The 16,472-nt window shown below is 43.4% G+C and overlaps 1 protein-coding gene and 1 pseudogene across 8 annotated transcripts; both read left to right on the top strand.

The window, feature by feature from the left end:
* The first annotated feature begins 1,026 nt into the window (after positions 1–1,026).
* LOC131241369 (biogenesis of lysosome-related organelles complex 1 subunit 1-like) lies at positions 1,027–7,809 on the top strand (annotated as a pseudogene).
* Positions 5,463–13,697, top strand: LOC131239297 (APO protein 3, mitochondrial). 8 transcript variants are annotated; one of them, XM_058236927.1, is made up of 5 exons: positions 6,876–7,038; positions 9,432–9,540; positions 9,812–9,899; positions 11,717–12,130; positions 12,785–13,697. In XM_058236927.1, exons 3-5 carry the CDS (start codon positions 9,892–9,894, stop codon positions 13,620–13,622), a joined length of 1,260 nt encoding a protein of 419 aa, XP_058092910.1. In that variant the 5' UTR covers positions 6,876–7,038; positions 9,432–9,540; positions 9,812–9,891; the 3' UTR covers positions 13,623–13,697. The 8 variants fall into 8 exon arrangements, with proteins under 8 accessions (XP_058092912.1, XP_058092909.1, XP_058092910.1 ...); XM_058236929.1 differs by lacking the exons at positions 6,876–7,038; positions 9,432–9,540 and adding an exon at positions 5,463–5,559 and having other exon boundaries at positions 11,720–12,130; XM_058236926.1 differs by lacking the exons at positions 6,876–7,038; positions 9,432–9,540 and adding an exon at positions 5,463–5,559.
* The last annotated feature ends 2,775 nt before the right edge of the window (positions 13,698–16,472 follow it).

Below are 16,472 nucleotides of genomic sequence, written 5' to 3'. Positions count from 1 at the left end.
GCCCACCTAGGGCTCACCATCGACCCAAAATGGGTCAGGATCCTCGCGTAGTGTCCCCAATGCAAATGGACAGAGTGGATTATGATGCTAACGTTGCAGTAGGCCCCTACATGACGTGTGTGCACCGAGAGAGTTTGTGCATGAGTTGCACTAAAACCACTAGCTCGGTCAAAAGACCTTTGACCGTGTAAATGAGAGAAATGGTTCTCTCCCGCCATTTTCTAAAAATTTGAACGGAGGATCTTTGGCCCCAAAGTGGCCCACCATGACCACTTTCCGAGCCATCTGATTCGTTCAGTTTCTTCATGGGGCCCAACTTAACAAAACCACATAGCCACTTGATATCTTGTAAGTGGATGGGGGAGATGGGTTGCCACCGTCCATTAGGTTAAGCGTGGCAGGCATCAGCGAGACAGGACCCATCTGTGACCGCGTGAACGGCCCATGATCGTTCCAGTCTGGCCCGTCCGTTTCTCAGCTGAGGCGGTGCTCTCCCATTTCAAAAAACGGCCAAGCAACAGCCTGCGTAGGAAAAAACAGTGAGAAAACTTTCCTCTCTAAGAAAGACGGGCTGGGGAAATCTCGGCCGTCCGTCGTAGGAGCATTCTTAGCCGTTCCTCTCTCTTTCCCTCTATATAAAGGGCCCTGTAGCCTTGGGATGGACGCCAAGGAGTGAGAGGGGAGAGTGGAAAGAGAGAGGAAAAAAACGGGGAGGCCATTTCTCCTGTTGTAGCTCGAGCGCAGGGGACGATATCTACCCATCCCAGGTGACCATTTTCTTCCATTTCCTTCTTTCCGTTTCAGCTAGGATGAGGCCATAGTGGTGTTGGTATCAGGCTGAAAGCTGGCCAACCAATGGCCATGCTTTCGGATAGAAAACCGACCAACAAAACCACTGTGTTGTTGAGTTAAAGGCTGCCCATTCCGAGCCTCTGTTTGAGCTGGGACCGACCAAACGATGGCCGAGTCTAAGGCAGACATTAGGCTTGAATGCTGGCCATAGATGGGCTGAAAGCCAGCTAAGTAATGGCTGTGTTCACGCCTAAAATAATGCTTGAAGTGGGTCCCTGTTTTGAACCGAAGCTGGGCCGATCCATGGCTGTCCCAGGCCGGAATCCGACCCAACTGCAGCACCCGTTTCGGGCCAGGACCCGGCCAAACGATGGCCGTGTGTCAGGCCATAAACAGGGTAGAACCGAAGCTCTGTTTTGAACTGAGAGTTGTCCAAAGAATGGCCGCGGTTCATGGTTTGCTGCAGGTCTATCCAGGCCTCTGTCCAAGCTAAAATCAGGCTTGAAGAAGATGGTGGGAATCGGTTCCAGTTGAGCTAAAATCGGGCTCCATCAGGCCACGTTTTTGGCTGAGAACCGACACCAAAAAGGGGCCTGAGTTGAGCTCTCAGTAGAACTTTGAAGCGGGCCGACGCAGGTCAAGGCCTATTCCAGCACTTTGCTTGGCTGTGAACGAGCTTCAATCTGCCCTTTGAACAGGGAGTCGAGCGAGCTGCATGGGAACAGCTCTCAGCAAGGCTGAGGACGGGCCCATTAGAAGGAAATCACGTCCGGGTGGGTTGCACTGTGCTGGGCCTCACCAAAATGCAGGTGGGCTGCATCTGTGTTGGACCCCAGCTGAATTCCTGGTGGGCCGCACCATCAGACAATCACGGTGGGCCACACCTAGATGTGTGTTTTACATCCAGCCCGTCCATCAACGGACGTTGCCTCCTGGCCGTCCATCAATGGACGTGCAGTGCTGGACAAACTGCTGCATATGTATGAAGAAAAAAAAAAGAAAAGGGAAGAAAGGTGGATATATAATAATATAGTAATATAATGCTATATGTGGTGGGTCCCACGACTGTTGTGATTAACTGGAGTACCCCTCCATTACAAGTAACATATAATAAAATATTATATGTGGGCCCCACATCCACGTGGGACCCATTAGGTATACATGTTCACATGTGTGTGTATATATATATAATATCTATATTCTATGCAGGCCACACCACGTGGGGGTCCACCACTGATGGACATGTGTTTTAAACATTCCGTCCATCTGTGTGGGGCCCACCTTGGGGTGTGTATTATATACCCACTCCTTACACCTGCCAGGACAGTGGTGTGGACCCACTGTGAGGTATGCGTCTTGTACACACCGTCCATTCATTCGACGTGGGCCCATTGCAGCTAGCAGCTTAAGCTGCTACATTGATGCCACCAAGTTCTGTGGGCCACAGCAGCATGTAGCTGCTGTGATGACTTCAATAAATCCAGCGGGTCCAGGCATGGTGTATGTGTCTTATTAATGTCATCCATCCCAGCCGGTCACGCCACCATGGTGTATTTATTTCATCCACGCCGTCCAGATTATGCTGGACGGTGATGGACAACGTTTGGGACACTGTTGAGCCAAATCTGAATGCCATTGAATTACCTGAACTACATTGGAACGGTGCCAATTTTATGTTTGGACGGTGCCGATTCACATGAGCTATATTTGAACAACACTGATTTACATGAGCTGTGCTAGGAAATTTTAAACACCATTAGTAAGCCATGTGCCCCAAAAGATGATAATATACCATGACACATGCGTTGCGCTTGCGACTATTGAAGCGATTTTCTTTTGTGGGTAACCCAAACCCATCCACGGGGCCCTCTTGATACATATGGGGTCCATGTGTGAGGATCAGTTCCACCCCTGGTAAGGACGAGCTTGAGCCCAGTTGGACCACCTTGATTGAATAAGTATATGAAGAGCCTAAAAATGCTTTGTTGTTGTACTCCTTTGAACCTTTATGTTGACTAAACAAAACCATAGGAATACCTGACAAATATAAACTGTAATTATATGAGATTCCTTGAGTGACCTCGGGCCGCAAGAAGACTTGGACCAAGTTCGCAAACACGACCCTACAAGTGATGATTTCCTTCCCTTAAGCTTTCCATCCATAACTAGACCAGAAATAATAGTTTTGTGAATTTTAATGGTTAGTTGGACTAATGATAAATTGTGTGTAGAAATGGACTGCTTTCACTTGACCTACCTATTTAACCAAAATAATTCTCATGCTTACCATTATTTAGGCTCTTGATTATATACTCTGAACTATCTAGGTGAACAGCCCAACCACTCATGTCATGTATCTTATGTTAATTCAATTAGCGTGTTTTGATATAAATATATGCATTATTCCTTATTCATGATAAGATCGATGTTATTGATATGATGATGTAACACACATATTGGTGAAATCTCTCCATGGGAATCCCGGTAGAAGGAGAGTCCGTGCTTGGGGTGTAACTAAACTAGGGATGACATAAGTAGGCCCCTCGACATGGAGGTTTTGTTGATTGACCACATGTTAGTGGGTACTACACACACCTTAAGACGGCAGTCTCATGGGCCAGGGATGGTAGTCATGGGATACTATGCCTGGACCGTCAGCTTACGCTGGGCCATGTGCTCCCCGTAGTGACCGTGAGCTTATTTAAATCAGTTGGATGCAAGTGGACTAATAATGGGTTGACAAATCATGCATGCATAGCACAGATCAATATCTATTGCTGTCGTACGTAACATACAGATTCGCCTGACTGGATGTTTTGCCTGGGGTACAAACCATCATCTATTATTATCGTACATGTTTGCCTGTCTGGATGTTTTGCCCGGGGCATACACTGTCTGAACGTTTTACCTGGGTCAATGATTGCATGGGTGATGACCCCAATGTCCGTCTGGATGTTTTATCAGGGGTGATAATTACATTCATATATTCCTGCATTTAATAAGACTACATCTACTGTATTTTGGAATGTCTGTATGTTTTTATGCTATTCCTTGTTTAGGGCGGCGGTGTGTAATCTTGAGGGAAGATCACACTGAGTTGGCCACCCATTCATCAATGTTCAACTGTACAGAGGACATAGGTAGAAGAGCTTATGAGTATGCGACAGACTTGGAAGATGTGGCAGTCGAGAAGGAACTCTATGACGAGGAGCCACAACAGGAGGCGGCCACCTTTTTCGGGCTAAACCAGTAGATTAGCTCTTTATTTTTATTTTCAGTACATTTAGGGACTTGAAAAACTTGAGGCTATGTAATTGGTCCCTAGCTGAGTGGGCCAGAATATTGTTCGTATGATGGTTCAGATATATATCATGTTTCTTTTCCTACTATCTGCACTTTGATTCACTCGTTGATTACCATTATCTTTAGCTAACTCCTGGGTTCTTACAATTCGAGTTGTGTACTCGAGTTCTGAAAACCGAGGCATTATATAAGTTCACAGTATGGCCTATTCAAAATTAGCGAAAATGGTGATTCGATCATGATCACCCTAAACCGTCAGTTTTAAGCTAAAAGAGTAATTGGGTTGATTTGGTCCATTAGTTAAGGTTCGACCTATAGCTGGCTTGGGTTTGGGTAGATCTCTAATTAAGTTACGATTATCTTGATCAGTGGTAGGTCGGTTAAATTTGGGGCCTATGTGAATAAATCATAGGGCTGAACTCGATGCTTAAGTGATCGGTTGGATTCATTAATTCTCTATGGTTGATCAATCTTATTTATTCGGTTCTTGTCGGTACCAGCCGTGTATAAGCCAACTTGAGTGTCAAGGGTCAGTAAGTGATGACGTGACTAGTTATAAAAAAATATTTAAATAATTTTTAGCAAATCCCAAAATAGCAAAAATTCAGAGTGTTACAGCATTCTTTTTAAGTTTGTGTTCTAAAATGATTTTTCAAAATGAATGAACAACTTAAATAAAACACACATATTATAGTGAGCTTTATAAAAGCCCCTAGTAGGATTGTTCGACTCTAACTAAGTTACTCAATTAAAAAGTTTTGAACTCAATTGAGCCATATGCAAACTAAATTATCTAAAAGTTATGCAACTTGCATGTAACCTAGGGTTATATGAATTCCCTATAATCCAAAGGGATGTAGATTGTCCACAACAACTTAAAGTAGAAACTTCTTACTATTGAAAGCTAAGTGGGTCTCACTTCAATTCATTTTAACTACCTCTCGTTGTGATATAAGACAAAAAATGAGACAAATATAAAAAAAAAGAATTGACTACTCTTACTATGATATAAGATAAAAATGAGACAAATCTAAAAAACAAGTGGGTAAGACAATTGGCTCGGTCGACCCCGACTAGTTGACCCGGTCGACCAGTCCCGATCGGCAAGTCAATCAATGATACTTATAGCTACGGTTATAATCCGTAGCCATCGATCTGTAGCGGAAAGGAGGGGTGTTGTCGTCCTCAAATTCGCTGTCCGTACGTGTAAGTCTAAGTTGGCAAGTTAAGTTTCGTTTATTTCATAAAAACCGCTGGATAAAAGGTAGCGACCACAGTGGTAAATTTCTCCTCCCTACCTCACTGGTAAATGGGATGGAGAAAGCGGCAGCAGCTGCAGGACGAGAGATTGGAAGCTTGAAAACGTCGCTGCTGCAGGACGAGAGATTGGAAGCTTGAAAACGTCGCTGCTGCGAATCGTTGGGGAACATCACCAGTCCTCCCTCCGAATTCGACACCAAACTGGTCAGTATTCACCATTCTACCCTCTTGTGTCTTCTAGGGTTTCGTAATTTCGTAATTAAAGCAACTCGGAATCACTTCGCACACTCTTCAATTTGGGATTTCCACCTACCTTGCTTTGCATTTGCGTCGGGACATCATTGGACGGTGGGAGATCCCGCTACTCAGTATTGCGGGTGCGGATGAGAGGACAGGATTTCTCTGGAGAGTTATTGTGTGATCCTCAGTTTGATCTGTTTATGATTTTTGTACATTTGGGGCCCATTGCTTAGTGATCCCCACCGTGGGTATGGTGGACCCTGGCATGGATGGCCAATGCGTCAAAAACCTCACTAATCAGTGTATCCTAGCCGTTGTTTGGCCTTTGATGCACGACGGAATGATATAACCTAATATGATGCCATGAAATTAAAAGGCAGATTCATTAGAGCAATGGAATGACAAAATAAAGCTAATTTACCATTAGTTCAGAAATTTTAGATTCATGATATGTCCAAATTCAAGCCTGTGACAGTCCTGCAATGCTAATCTCATAAGTTACTGATTAACCAGGACCTATGGGTGATAAAAACCCCCATCCTAGCATAGGGTTAAATATGAATTCAATAGACATCACGTGTCTTGTAAGAATTTTGATGTATTAGGGCTGTTTAAAGACTAGGGAATGTGGGAAATAGGTTTGGAGTATCTAGGCTCAAAAGAATTAGGGTTTGGAGCATTAGGGTTGAGGTTTTGGAAAGTTTCGGGTTAAGATTTCAAATTTTGGGCTTAAGGGATTTAGGATTTAGGGTTTCTAGAATTGGGAATATGGGTTTTAGGTTGTGGGAATTATGGATTTTGGAATTTGGGAATTTTAGGGTTAGGATTTTGGGGAGATTAGGATTAGGGTTTTAGAGATTTAGGTTAGGGTTTTAGGGATTTAGGGTTTTGAGAACTATGTTTTTGAAAACTAGGTTTGGATGGATTAGGTGTTTGTAGAAAGAAGAAGAATGAATGTTTAAAAGAAGAAGAAAGAAGAAGGAAGAAAAGAAGAAGAGATGAAGAAGTAAGAAAAGAAGAAGATGAGAAAAGATGATACCTTGTTGAGAAGAGAGAAAAGTAGAAAAGATAACTAGGAAATCGCTTCCCGTGGTTTCGCACCACCAATCTAATTACATGATGAAATTTTGCTCAATCTCAAAGCAAAAGGAGAAAAATCTCTTTCATTCATAACACCCATATCGTCTTGTTGGCATTCTCTTTTTCGTTTTACTGCTGTCACTGAGGCTTATTACATTATACCCTTTTGCAGATGCTCTAAGAAGTGCTATGCATGTATCGGAACTTCTGGTCAACACTGTAAATATTGGGGTGGAAGAATCCTTTGTAAATGAGAAGTGTATTGAACTTGAGATACGTGCTCTAGCCAGTACTGTTATGCGCTACACAAAGCAAACAAATCAATGGCTGGCTGCTTCTCATGCTCTGAACACTGCTTGAAAGGTCAGATCCTTGTCTTTAAACTTTTTTGGTTCTCTTCAAGTTTTCTAGCATGTACAAGCAGTCCATGTCATCCTTGCATTGTTCTTTCAATCAAAGGATGTGATTTTCTTTATAAAACTCATCTCCTGAACCTGTACTGTAACAGATAAGTCAGTATCTGGTATCCATAAGTTTCCAAAAAGAAGAAGAAGAAGAAGAAGGAGAAGAAGAAGAAAAGGAAAGAAAAAGTAGAAAGAAAAGAAGAAAGAAACAAAGAAAAAGAAAATATTTCCTTATAGTGTCTAGCATAGTTCTAAAACTCGATGATTCAACTTGAAACTCGTCCGAGTCAACTTGATGAGATTTCAAACCGAGTCACCATGAAACTCTGTTGTGAGGGTGACTTGTCTTCGACTCAACATGACTCGTCAAGTCAACTCAATGACTCAGTCGACTCGACTCAATGCAATTAGAAGTGAGCCACTCGCATAGGATTTTATATGAAAGGGTAAAAAGGAGGCTTTGAACCTGAGGGCGTCTCTAACTAGCAAGTCAATCATCATTTGTTTATATCTTTTCCCATTATTTATATATCACTATTTAAAAATATTTATAAATACATTTAATTTATTTATGGTTTCCTTGACATGCTGATAAATCATCCAAGTGGGGTGCTTTTCAGTTGCCCATGCACAATAAAACCTTTCGAGGATGTTAATTGAGCCCTCTCCTAGAAGCCTTTTGAGCAACCAATCTTATTTAGTTGTTGGATTGATGCAGGCTGGACCATAAATGACTTTATAGAAACAAATCCGAAAGGCAAAAGATACAACCTATGCAAACAAGCAAGCTTAAGACATTACAAGGAAAGCCTTCCCAACCCCTTGCAAAGACGAGCATCTTTTAACCCATGAATTCCTTTAAGGACGGACCAAAAACTCACCAAGGTCCTAATTTTCTTCATCTCATCCAAAAGGCAAAAGATACAACCTGAGCAAGCCAGCTTAAGACATCACAAGGGAAAGCCTTCCCAACCCTTTGCAAAGACGAGTATCTTTTAACCCATGAATTCCTTTAAGGACAGGGACCAAAAACTCACCAAGGTCCAAATTTTTTCCATCTCCTGGATAATCAGTTCACTTCAATTGTTAGAGCTACGGCTACCATTCATCTCTTTCCATATCTTGCCCACAATAGTGCAAGACAACTTAGCTTCCATCACAACTTTCCCTTGCAGCCACTGGGCTTTGGTAATCAAGCCACAAGAAGTGATGCCAACGATCCATGCATCTCGCAATCCAAGCCAAGCTTACATGATATTAAAAAATGTTTATGTGATGGCCATATTGACCATTATGTAAAATAAATGGTAAGCCTTATTATGCGATACAGGGGGTGAGTTGGTCTGTTGTGATAGAAAATGGGCCTTAGTGGCATTGTTAGGGGGTCGATATGATTGTTACAGGTTGATATGGTCATAAAGGGTCCATTATTAAAGTTTCCATTTTCAATATTCTCTCGTTTTTCAACTTCTTTAATCATTTTAACCATGAAGCTGAAAACTAATTTTAAACTAGACCTAGGCCAATTTTGAGGACTAAAACACAAAAATTGAGTATGATTTAATGAACCAAAGCAGAGTGGACCATTTTGTGAGACATCAAAAGAATTGTAAACCGTCACTTAAAAAATTAAAAATAAAAAAATTTCCATCCTTTTTTGTTGTATTTATATGTAAAAGGCCCTAATTGGACACAAATCAAGTATGTTTGATTAGGTCAGTGTTCAATTGGGGCCTACATGGTCAATTTTCAGCAGATCAACCTAACACTGGCCAATAGACAAGATTCTTACCAAAGAATGACCCTTTACACTATCAAATACATGTTTGTTTATTTATTTATTTAATGGTATACATATTTGGGATCCTCACTTAAAAAAAGAAGAAGAAGAAGAAACTTACCAATAAAATTTTGAGATACCACCACAGACACACACACAAAAGTAGGGCAATTACAGGGCTTTATCGGAAAATACAGCCGGTATTTTTACCAATACTATTACATAATACCTTGCAAACTGAGCAAAGCACCAGCCTCAAATAGGCACTGGAGGCAAACATGATTAACATTCTCAGCATCTCTAGAAAATATTCATGTTTCCGTCGCCAAGATGGTCTAACTGTGAGACTCGATTGCAACAAGCCAACCAGACGCCCTGAAGCTAATATGATCCCTCATCACGATCGTTTGAATCCTTTCTTCCCTTGCTTTCATCCTCCTTTCAGACCCTTAAACTGTAATCAAAGTTTCCTTCCTTACTGTGCTGTCTCCAATTTTCATGGACCCTTTATCTTAACCATCTCAATCTGTTCTCCATCTTTTTCTCCTATTGGGCTTCCCTTGGTGACACAGCCAAACACCCAAATGCATCGGGGAAGGGGATTTGATGAAGAGTCTTAGCAACACATGCAAAGATTCAAGAGGCAACACATGCCACAATTGGAAAGCATGCCGAGAGAGAGTACTTTCTTGAACCTTTTCTCGATATTCAAGCTCTAAAAGTCACACATCCCTTAAGGGTCTTATTTATAGTCTGGCGACAGCTAACACCCTAATAAAAAATTTAAAAAATAATATATTCTACTTTAGGGACTAGTCTGATAAGCCCTCGAGTGAGAGGTAAATGCTAGAATGATTTCTTCATCAGTCGATAATTGTTTCAAGATCAGTGGCTTATTTGTGTTAAACCACATCTGGAATTTGTTGCGGACTGATATTCGTTCCATTCGCAGCAAGCCAAATATGCGTTATGCTGAAACTCCTGGAAGGTTTTTTTGAGGAAGTCGGATTATGTTGAATCTATAGTCCGTGCATGTGCCCGTAAGTATCTCTGTTTCCTTTAATTGCTCTTTTTTTGTCCTTGTGCCAAACAGTTCACCATTCGGATGCATAAGCCAATCAAATTATCATTGTGAGGAAATAGCCCTCAAATTGCAGTTGGGTTTCTTTCTAATCTGACTTTAAGGTAACAAATTGAAATTTGGCGATCAGACCCTCAATGTGAATAGCTGCAATTTGATTCGATAGCACACACCCAAATTGCCCCACCATTAGGATCACCTGGCCCCAAAATCAGGCCAGGCCACTCATCAGATGTGCCAGACCGTTGGAATCAATGGACAACTGTCAATCTAACTCTACATACAGGTGTGGCCCACCTGGTGAGTAGATCAACCTGATTTTTATTTTTTTTTGGGTATACTCATCATAGCTGGTTTACAATTTTCTTAACTTGAATATCCTACAGAAGTGGCATGCCAGGGGGAAAGATAGTACAAAACCACAATGTTTTGAATTACAATTTGGTGTTTGGTAGTCTTTATAATTGAATTACAAATTGAGTGAGTGCCAGCTTATTTTAGGGATGAACCCAAAAATAAAACAGATCCAAACCTTGAGTGGACCACGCCACAGGAAACAGTATGGAGACTAGTGTCCACCCTTGAAACCTTCCTAGGGCCCACAAAATGGACGGACAGCTACATTGTGGTGGGCCCATAGAGCTTTGAAACCAGCTAGCTGGCTGGTGTTTGGGTCACTAGCCAAACAGCCTCCACTTACAACACCCACAGGTGGGACGATTATGGGTGTTAACAGTCCAAAATCCCCCACCACCTCACCCATCCGAACTGTGCATCAATTGCTCCTAATCAATTCATGTGGGCCTGCAAAATGGGGTTGATCCAATCAGGTGGGTCACACCATTGAGAACTCATAGCCTGGACCCTCAGTTTCGCCAGCTCAAGTTAAACCATGAGGAGAAAAATGAAGCAAAATCCAAAACTTGAGTGCTTGATGCTTGATAGCTAATAATGGTATTTCTTGGCATGATTGCCTATGATTCTAAAGAATGGAAATCCTAACCATTCCATCCAAGGCTTGGAAAAGGAATGGCTGCAAAAGATAGGACACGGATTGCCTGAGACAGCATGAGGCAGAACTTCCTATGACCGGAAGTTAGGTGGCCCCCCATGAGGTATGTGAGAAATTCATTCTATCAATCTGTTTTTCCAGATCACATGGCCCAAAAATGAGGCAGATTCAAAACTCAAGTGGACTGCACGACAAGGAAAAAGCGGGCAGGGAAATGCCTACCAGTGAAACCTCCCTGGGTCCACCGTGATGTTTATAGGCTATCCATTCGTTCATAAGGTTATTCTTGCTGGGATGAACTGAATACACGAAAATATTAGCCTGATCCAAAATTTATGTGGCCTCATGAACGTTTCAGTGGTGGACGTTCAATCCCTCACCGTTTCCTGTCATGCAGCCCACTTGAGTTTTTGATCTGCCTTTTTTGGACCCATGTCCTAACATGATCTGGAAAAATGAATGGACGGGGTGGATTTCTCACAAACATCACTGTGGCCTGTTGCAGGCAATCCACATACCAAAAGATCAAGCCCCCTCTACATGGGGCAGTAAATGGGCTGGGCCGTCCTGTCGGGCTTTCAGGCCTGACCCAGCAAGTCCTCTAGTCAGACGATTCAAGCCCTTTGCTGATCAGATGGGCTAGGGTTGATGGCCATCGGACCCTTTCGATCATGGTCATGGTTTAATAGGTGGGTTCCACGATTTAGTCAGTCTAATTTGGGTTGATGCATTTCAAATAACTCGGTAGAATGGAATCATTGCAGCAGGGGCAAAACGGGCGAAAGGGTTTGGACGCCTAGAGAGAAAAGAGCGATGATGCAGAGGAGGGCATTTAGGGAAATTCTTCGGCTTAGGATATCCCCACCGTTCCGATGCGAGCCTTATTCCTACTCCGCAACAGGCACGGAAGATGCCCGGTATGCGGACGTTCCGAAACCGCGACGGAGAAAATCGGAACGGAAGCCATATCCAACGCCGATGAAAGTGCTGATACGAAGGGCGAAGGAGGAGAAGGCGGCGAGGAAGGCCGAACCGTGCAGGATCCTCCAACCGCCTGAGAACGGATTACTCGTTCCTGAACTCGTCCACGTGGCTCGTCGGGTCAACCAAGCCAGGGAATCGCTCCTCGATGGCCTGTCTAAGCTCGCTGGGGTGGTCGTTCCTGTGAAGAGGTGCAGGTAAGATCGACGACCCAAATCTCTCTTCCTTATGTTCGATTGTTGTTGTTGTCCTGAGGAATTTATATTAAAGATCATTCGCCCCAGGATATGAATACTATCATCCTCGGGCCTTGGATTCTTAGAAGTATAATCCATGTTTCGGTGATCCTAACCGTTGAACTGATGGGACCTACAGTGGGAAAAGTGCAACAGCCAATTCCTAACCAGAAAAAGGCCAAAGTTGGATGGGCATGTCATCCAATCCGTCCATCATGTTTCTCTTTGGGCCATCCAAGACTCAGTAGGGCCATGCCACAGGGAACAATTGAGATGGGGACGCATACCATCAAAAACATTTTAGATTGTGCATGTAGCCTACCTGAGCTTTGGAATGGCCTGATTTTAGGGCGCCTGCTCATCATGGTGGGCACATCTTCTGAATGATGGCCCACTGAACTAGCAGCACGGGTCCCATGGAGCCTCTGGATACTAGAGATGGCCCACTTCTAAGCAATCTCGTCCATTGATCAAGATTGATCTCGGTCCAAGTGCCGACTAGGCTGTTGGATCTGAGTGAATCTTGTCCTTTCTTCCTTTGGTTGGATTGTGGAATATTGGACCGCTCTGCCATCTCAACTGAAAGAGTAATTTTCCTTGGACGTTTATGATCAGGTACTGCTCTGAAATTCACATTGGCCATGTGGGCCATGAGATACGGACTTGCTCGGGGGCCAAGAATGGCCTCAGGAACTCCACTCATGTATGGAGGACCGGATGCCTCGCGGACATGGTGTGCTTTCCCTATTGCTATCATCTCCATGATAGAGTGGGAAAGCCAAGGGTGGGCCATGATGAAAGATTCCAAGTTAAACGACTCCCTGCAATTCTAGAGCTGTGCATACAAGCCGGTCTGGATCACGAAGACTATCCGACAAGAAGAAGGACAAAACCAGTTTACTCGATCGAGGGAAGGATAGTCGATTTCGAGCCGGAAATGGAACATGAGGATGTCGAAGGGGCCCCACAAGCAGAGGATCCCCTTCTGTCCTTTCAATCCAACAGTGGCGATCAGAACTCTTGTCACTATGAAGAGAACTCAAATGAGTTGAGCGTGAAGACACTGGAGTCGTGGCTTGAAATGAAATCAGGAGCTGAGCTGATGATGAAAACTTACAGTGTAAAAACCTGTGGATACTGCCCTGAAGTTCAGGTGGGGCCCAAAGGACATAAGGTGAGGATGTGCAAAGCTGCAAGGCATCAGTTTAGGAATGGCCTGCACGCGTGGCAGGAAGCTACTATCGACGATTTGATCTGGCCAAACTACGTGTGGCATGTGCGGGACCCACATGGCCCGACTTTAGCTAATGAGCTGAAGAGGTACTACGGGAAGGCGCCTGCAGTTGTAGAGCTGTGTATGCAGGCTGGGGCACCGGTCCCAGATGAGTATCAGAGTATGATGAGGTTGGATGTGGTTTCTCCTGACCGCGATGAAGTCGATCTTGTAGCTTGAAAATTGTACTTGTGTAGCAATTAAGGGAGGAAATTGTTCCGAAAATCAGCAAACGTATATTATATTGTCATATCACTCTTAACGTATGCTGTATGGACGAGATTGCATCACCGAAAGAAAAGACTAATCTATGATGAGGCACAGGCTTGTGGTGATTTATTTTTATTTTAAAACGAAAAAAATTAGTATGGGAAAATCTCGAGTTCGTGAAACCATCAATCACACGCACCCGCACCCACACATAAACAAATAGCATTTTCTGGGGCAGCCCAGCTACCATCCAGTTGAGGTCAACCTTTAGTTATCCAGACCATTCATCTCATGGGTGCATATTAGGTGAGGCCCACCTTTTAGCTGTCCAGACCCATGGCATAACTAAAAGATGGCTGACAATGGTAGCTGGGCTGCCCCTGTAGTTATGCATAACATGCATCTATGGCCTCACGATCGGATGGTCCAGTCTTAAAAATACCCCCACATAACGATCCTAGTCTGATAAATAGTTCATCCTGATGGTCTAATTGGTGGGTCACAAATGGGTAGCTTGAATCGATAGAGCAAATGATCCACAACTCTACATTTAATTAAACTCAACAACCAGTCGGATGGTGCCTCCCGCTAGAGTGTATGTGAGTTATCCAGGGTTCAATCCCTGGTGCCCTAAAAAAAAAAAAAAAAAAAAAAAAAGACCAAGTCAGATGGTTCAAGTCACCCCATGGGGGATGGCATAAGGCTGTTAGTTGGTACTCGGACCATGGGTAACCTATGTACCCAACTTGATTTTAGTGGGTCCAGGTCCCATCCTTTAGAACCCGTGTGTAAGAAACCCAGTTCACAGGCAATGCACATGTCGAAGAAGTAGTACATGGGTTTGCAATCTAATCCATCCATTGCGTGGGTCAAACCATGTAACTAGGCTTATTTGTCCTGAACCAAATTTGAAATGTAGAATCCAAAGACCCCATGAGTATGTGATCCAGATCGGATCAGAGTCTTGGCCTTCAAGAACTAGAACCAGACCCAAAAGGACCTAGACCGAGCAAGACCCGAATCCGGAATGGGTACTATAGGACCCAACCCAAACCGAACCTGTTGACAGCCCTGGGAGTGAGACTTCTAGAGTGTGGCCCAACTAAATGATGTACGGGAGATGAAAAATTGGATCACCAAAAGGCAGCAAATAGATGTTATTGTGGAGATGGTATGACCCGAACATGATAGAGTATCAATTAAGGAGCAACATTATAAAATCACTTTCCATTATTTTATTTAAAAATTAAAAAATTAAAAATTAAAATCCAACCGGTCACCTAAAAAGGAATGTGGACCCCATTTAACTCAATTTTATCCTCCAATGACCGGGCCGGGCCAGCCAAGTACAGTCTTCACTCGTACAATACTTTACTTCCACCGTCTGAAAGCATGTTAACTTCCAAACGCAAAGATGCCCATGGTAGTGCCATTGTAGGGTACGACCCACCAGTTTTGAGTCTTTCGGGCCACTTCACTCATTGGGCAAGGCCATTGGTCCATCAGATTTTTTTGGGGCCAGACTACATGTCAGTCTGTTTCATAGTTTGAACACCCAGAAAGTCTGACTCAACTAGACTTGGTCCAAGTCCCTGGTTGATTAAGAGACTCAACCGGACTCTGCTCGAGATGGTTAATAACCATAAATTGAAAAGATTATTAAGAGTAAAGAATATTTAAAACAGTTATAAGAATCATAGAATAAGAAACAAACAACAAAGTAGTTCATGCTTGCTGGGTGAGATCATCTGCTCATCTCACAAAGGCTACGACTTTTTGACTCCCACTGCTCCTTTTTAATTTTATGGTCTGCCTTGACAAGGTGAGTGACACTGCCTGAGTCACCAGGAGTCACACCTGGTCGACCCAATGAGTGTTTCTAAGTCAAGGCCGAGTCACTCTCAAAACCCTGAGGTTCACAGGAACGTCCAAGGAAAATCACTCTTTCAGCTGAGATGGCAGAGCGGTCTGGCATTCCACAATCCAACCAATGGAAGAAAGGACGGGATCCACTCAAATCCAACAGCCTAGTCTGCAATTGGACCGAGATCAATTGCCTGTGAACTGGGTTTCTTACACACGGGTTCTGAAGGATGGGACCTAGACTTACTAAAATCAAGTTGGGTACATAGGATACCCACGGTCCGAGTACCAACTAACAGCCTTACTCTAACCCCCATGGGGTGACTTGAACCATCTGACTTGTTTCTTTCTTCTTTATTTTTTTTCTTTTTTCGGAGGGCACCAGGGATTGAACCCCGGATAACTCACATACACTACAAGAGTATCTACCAACTCATCTAACTAGCAGGAGGTACCATCCGACTGGTTGTTGAGTCTAATTAAATGTGCAGTTGTGGATCATTTGCTCTATCGATTCAAGCTACCCATTTGTGACCCACCAATTGGATCATCAGGATGAATTATCTATCAGACTAGGATCGTTATGTGGGGGTATTTTTAAGACTGGACCATCCGATCATGAGGCCATAGATGCATGTTCTACATAACTACGGGACAGCCCAGCTACCATTGCCGGCCACCTTTTAGTTATGCCATGGGTCTGGACAGCTAAAAGGTGGGCCTCACCAATGTTGAGATAACTAAAAGGTGGGCCTCACCTAATATGCACCCATGAGATGAATGGTCTGGATAACTAAAGGTCAGCCTCAATTGGATGGTAGTTGGGCTGCCCTAAAAAAATGCTAGCTATTTATGTGTGGGTGCAGGTGCGGGTGATTGATGGTTTCATGAACTCGAGATTTTCCCATACTAATTTTTTTCGTTTTAAAATAAAAATAAATCACCACAGGCCTGTGC

The sequence above is a fragment of the Magnolia sinica genome, chromosome 3 (genome assembly GCF_029962835.1).
Source record: "Magnolia sinica isolate HGM2019 chromosome 3, MsV1, whole genome shotgun sequence".
In the NCBI taxonomy this organism is placed as follows: Eukaryota; Viridiplantae; Streptophyta; class Magnoliopsida; order Magnoliales; family Magnoliaceae; genus Magnolia; species Magnolia sinica.
The sequence above is the reverse complement of the archived record's forward strand: the minus strand, read 5'-3'. Positions and strand labels throughout refer to the sequence as shown.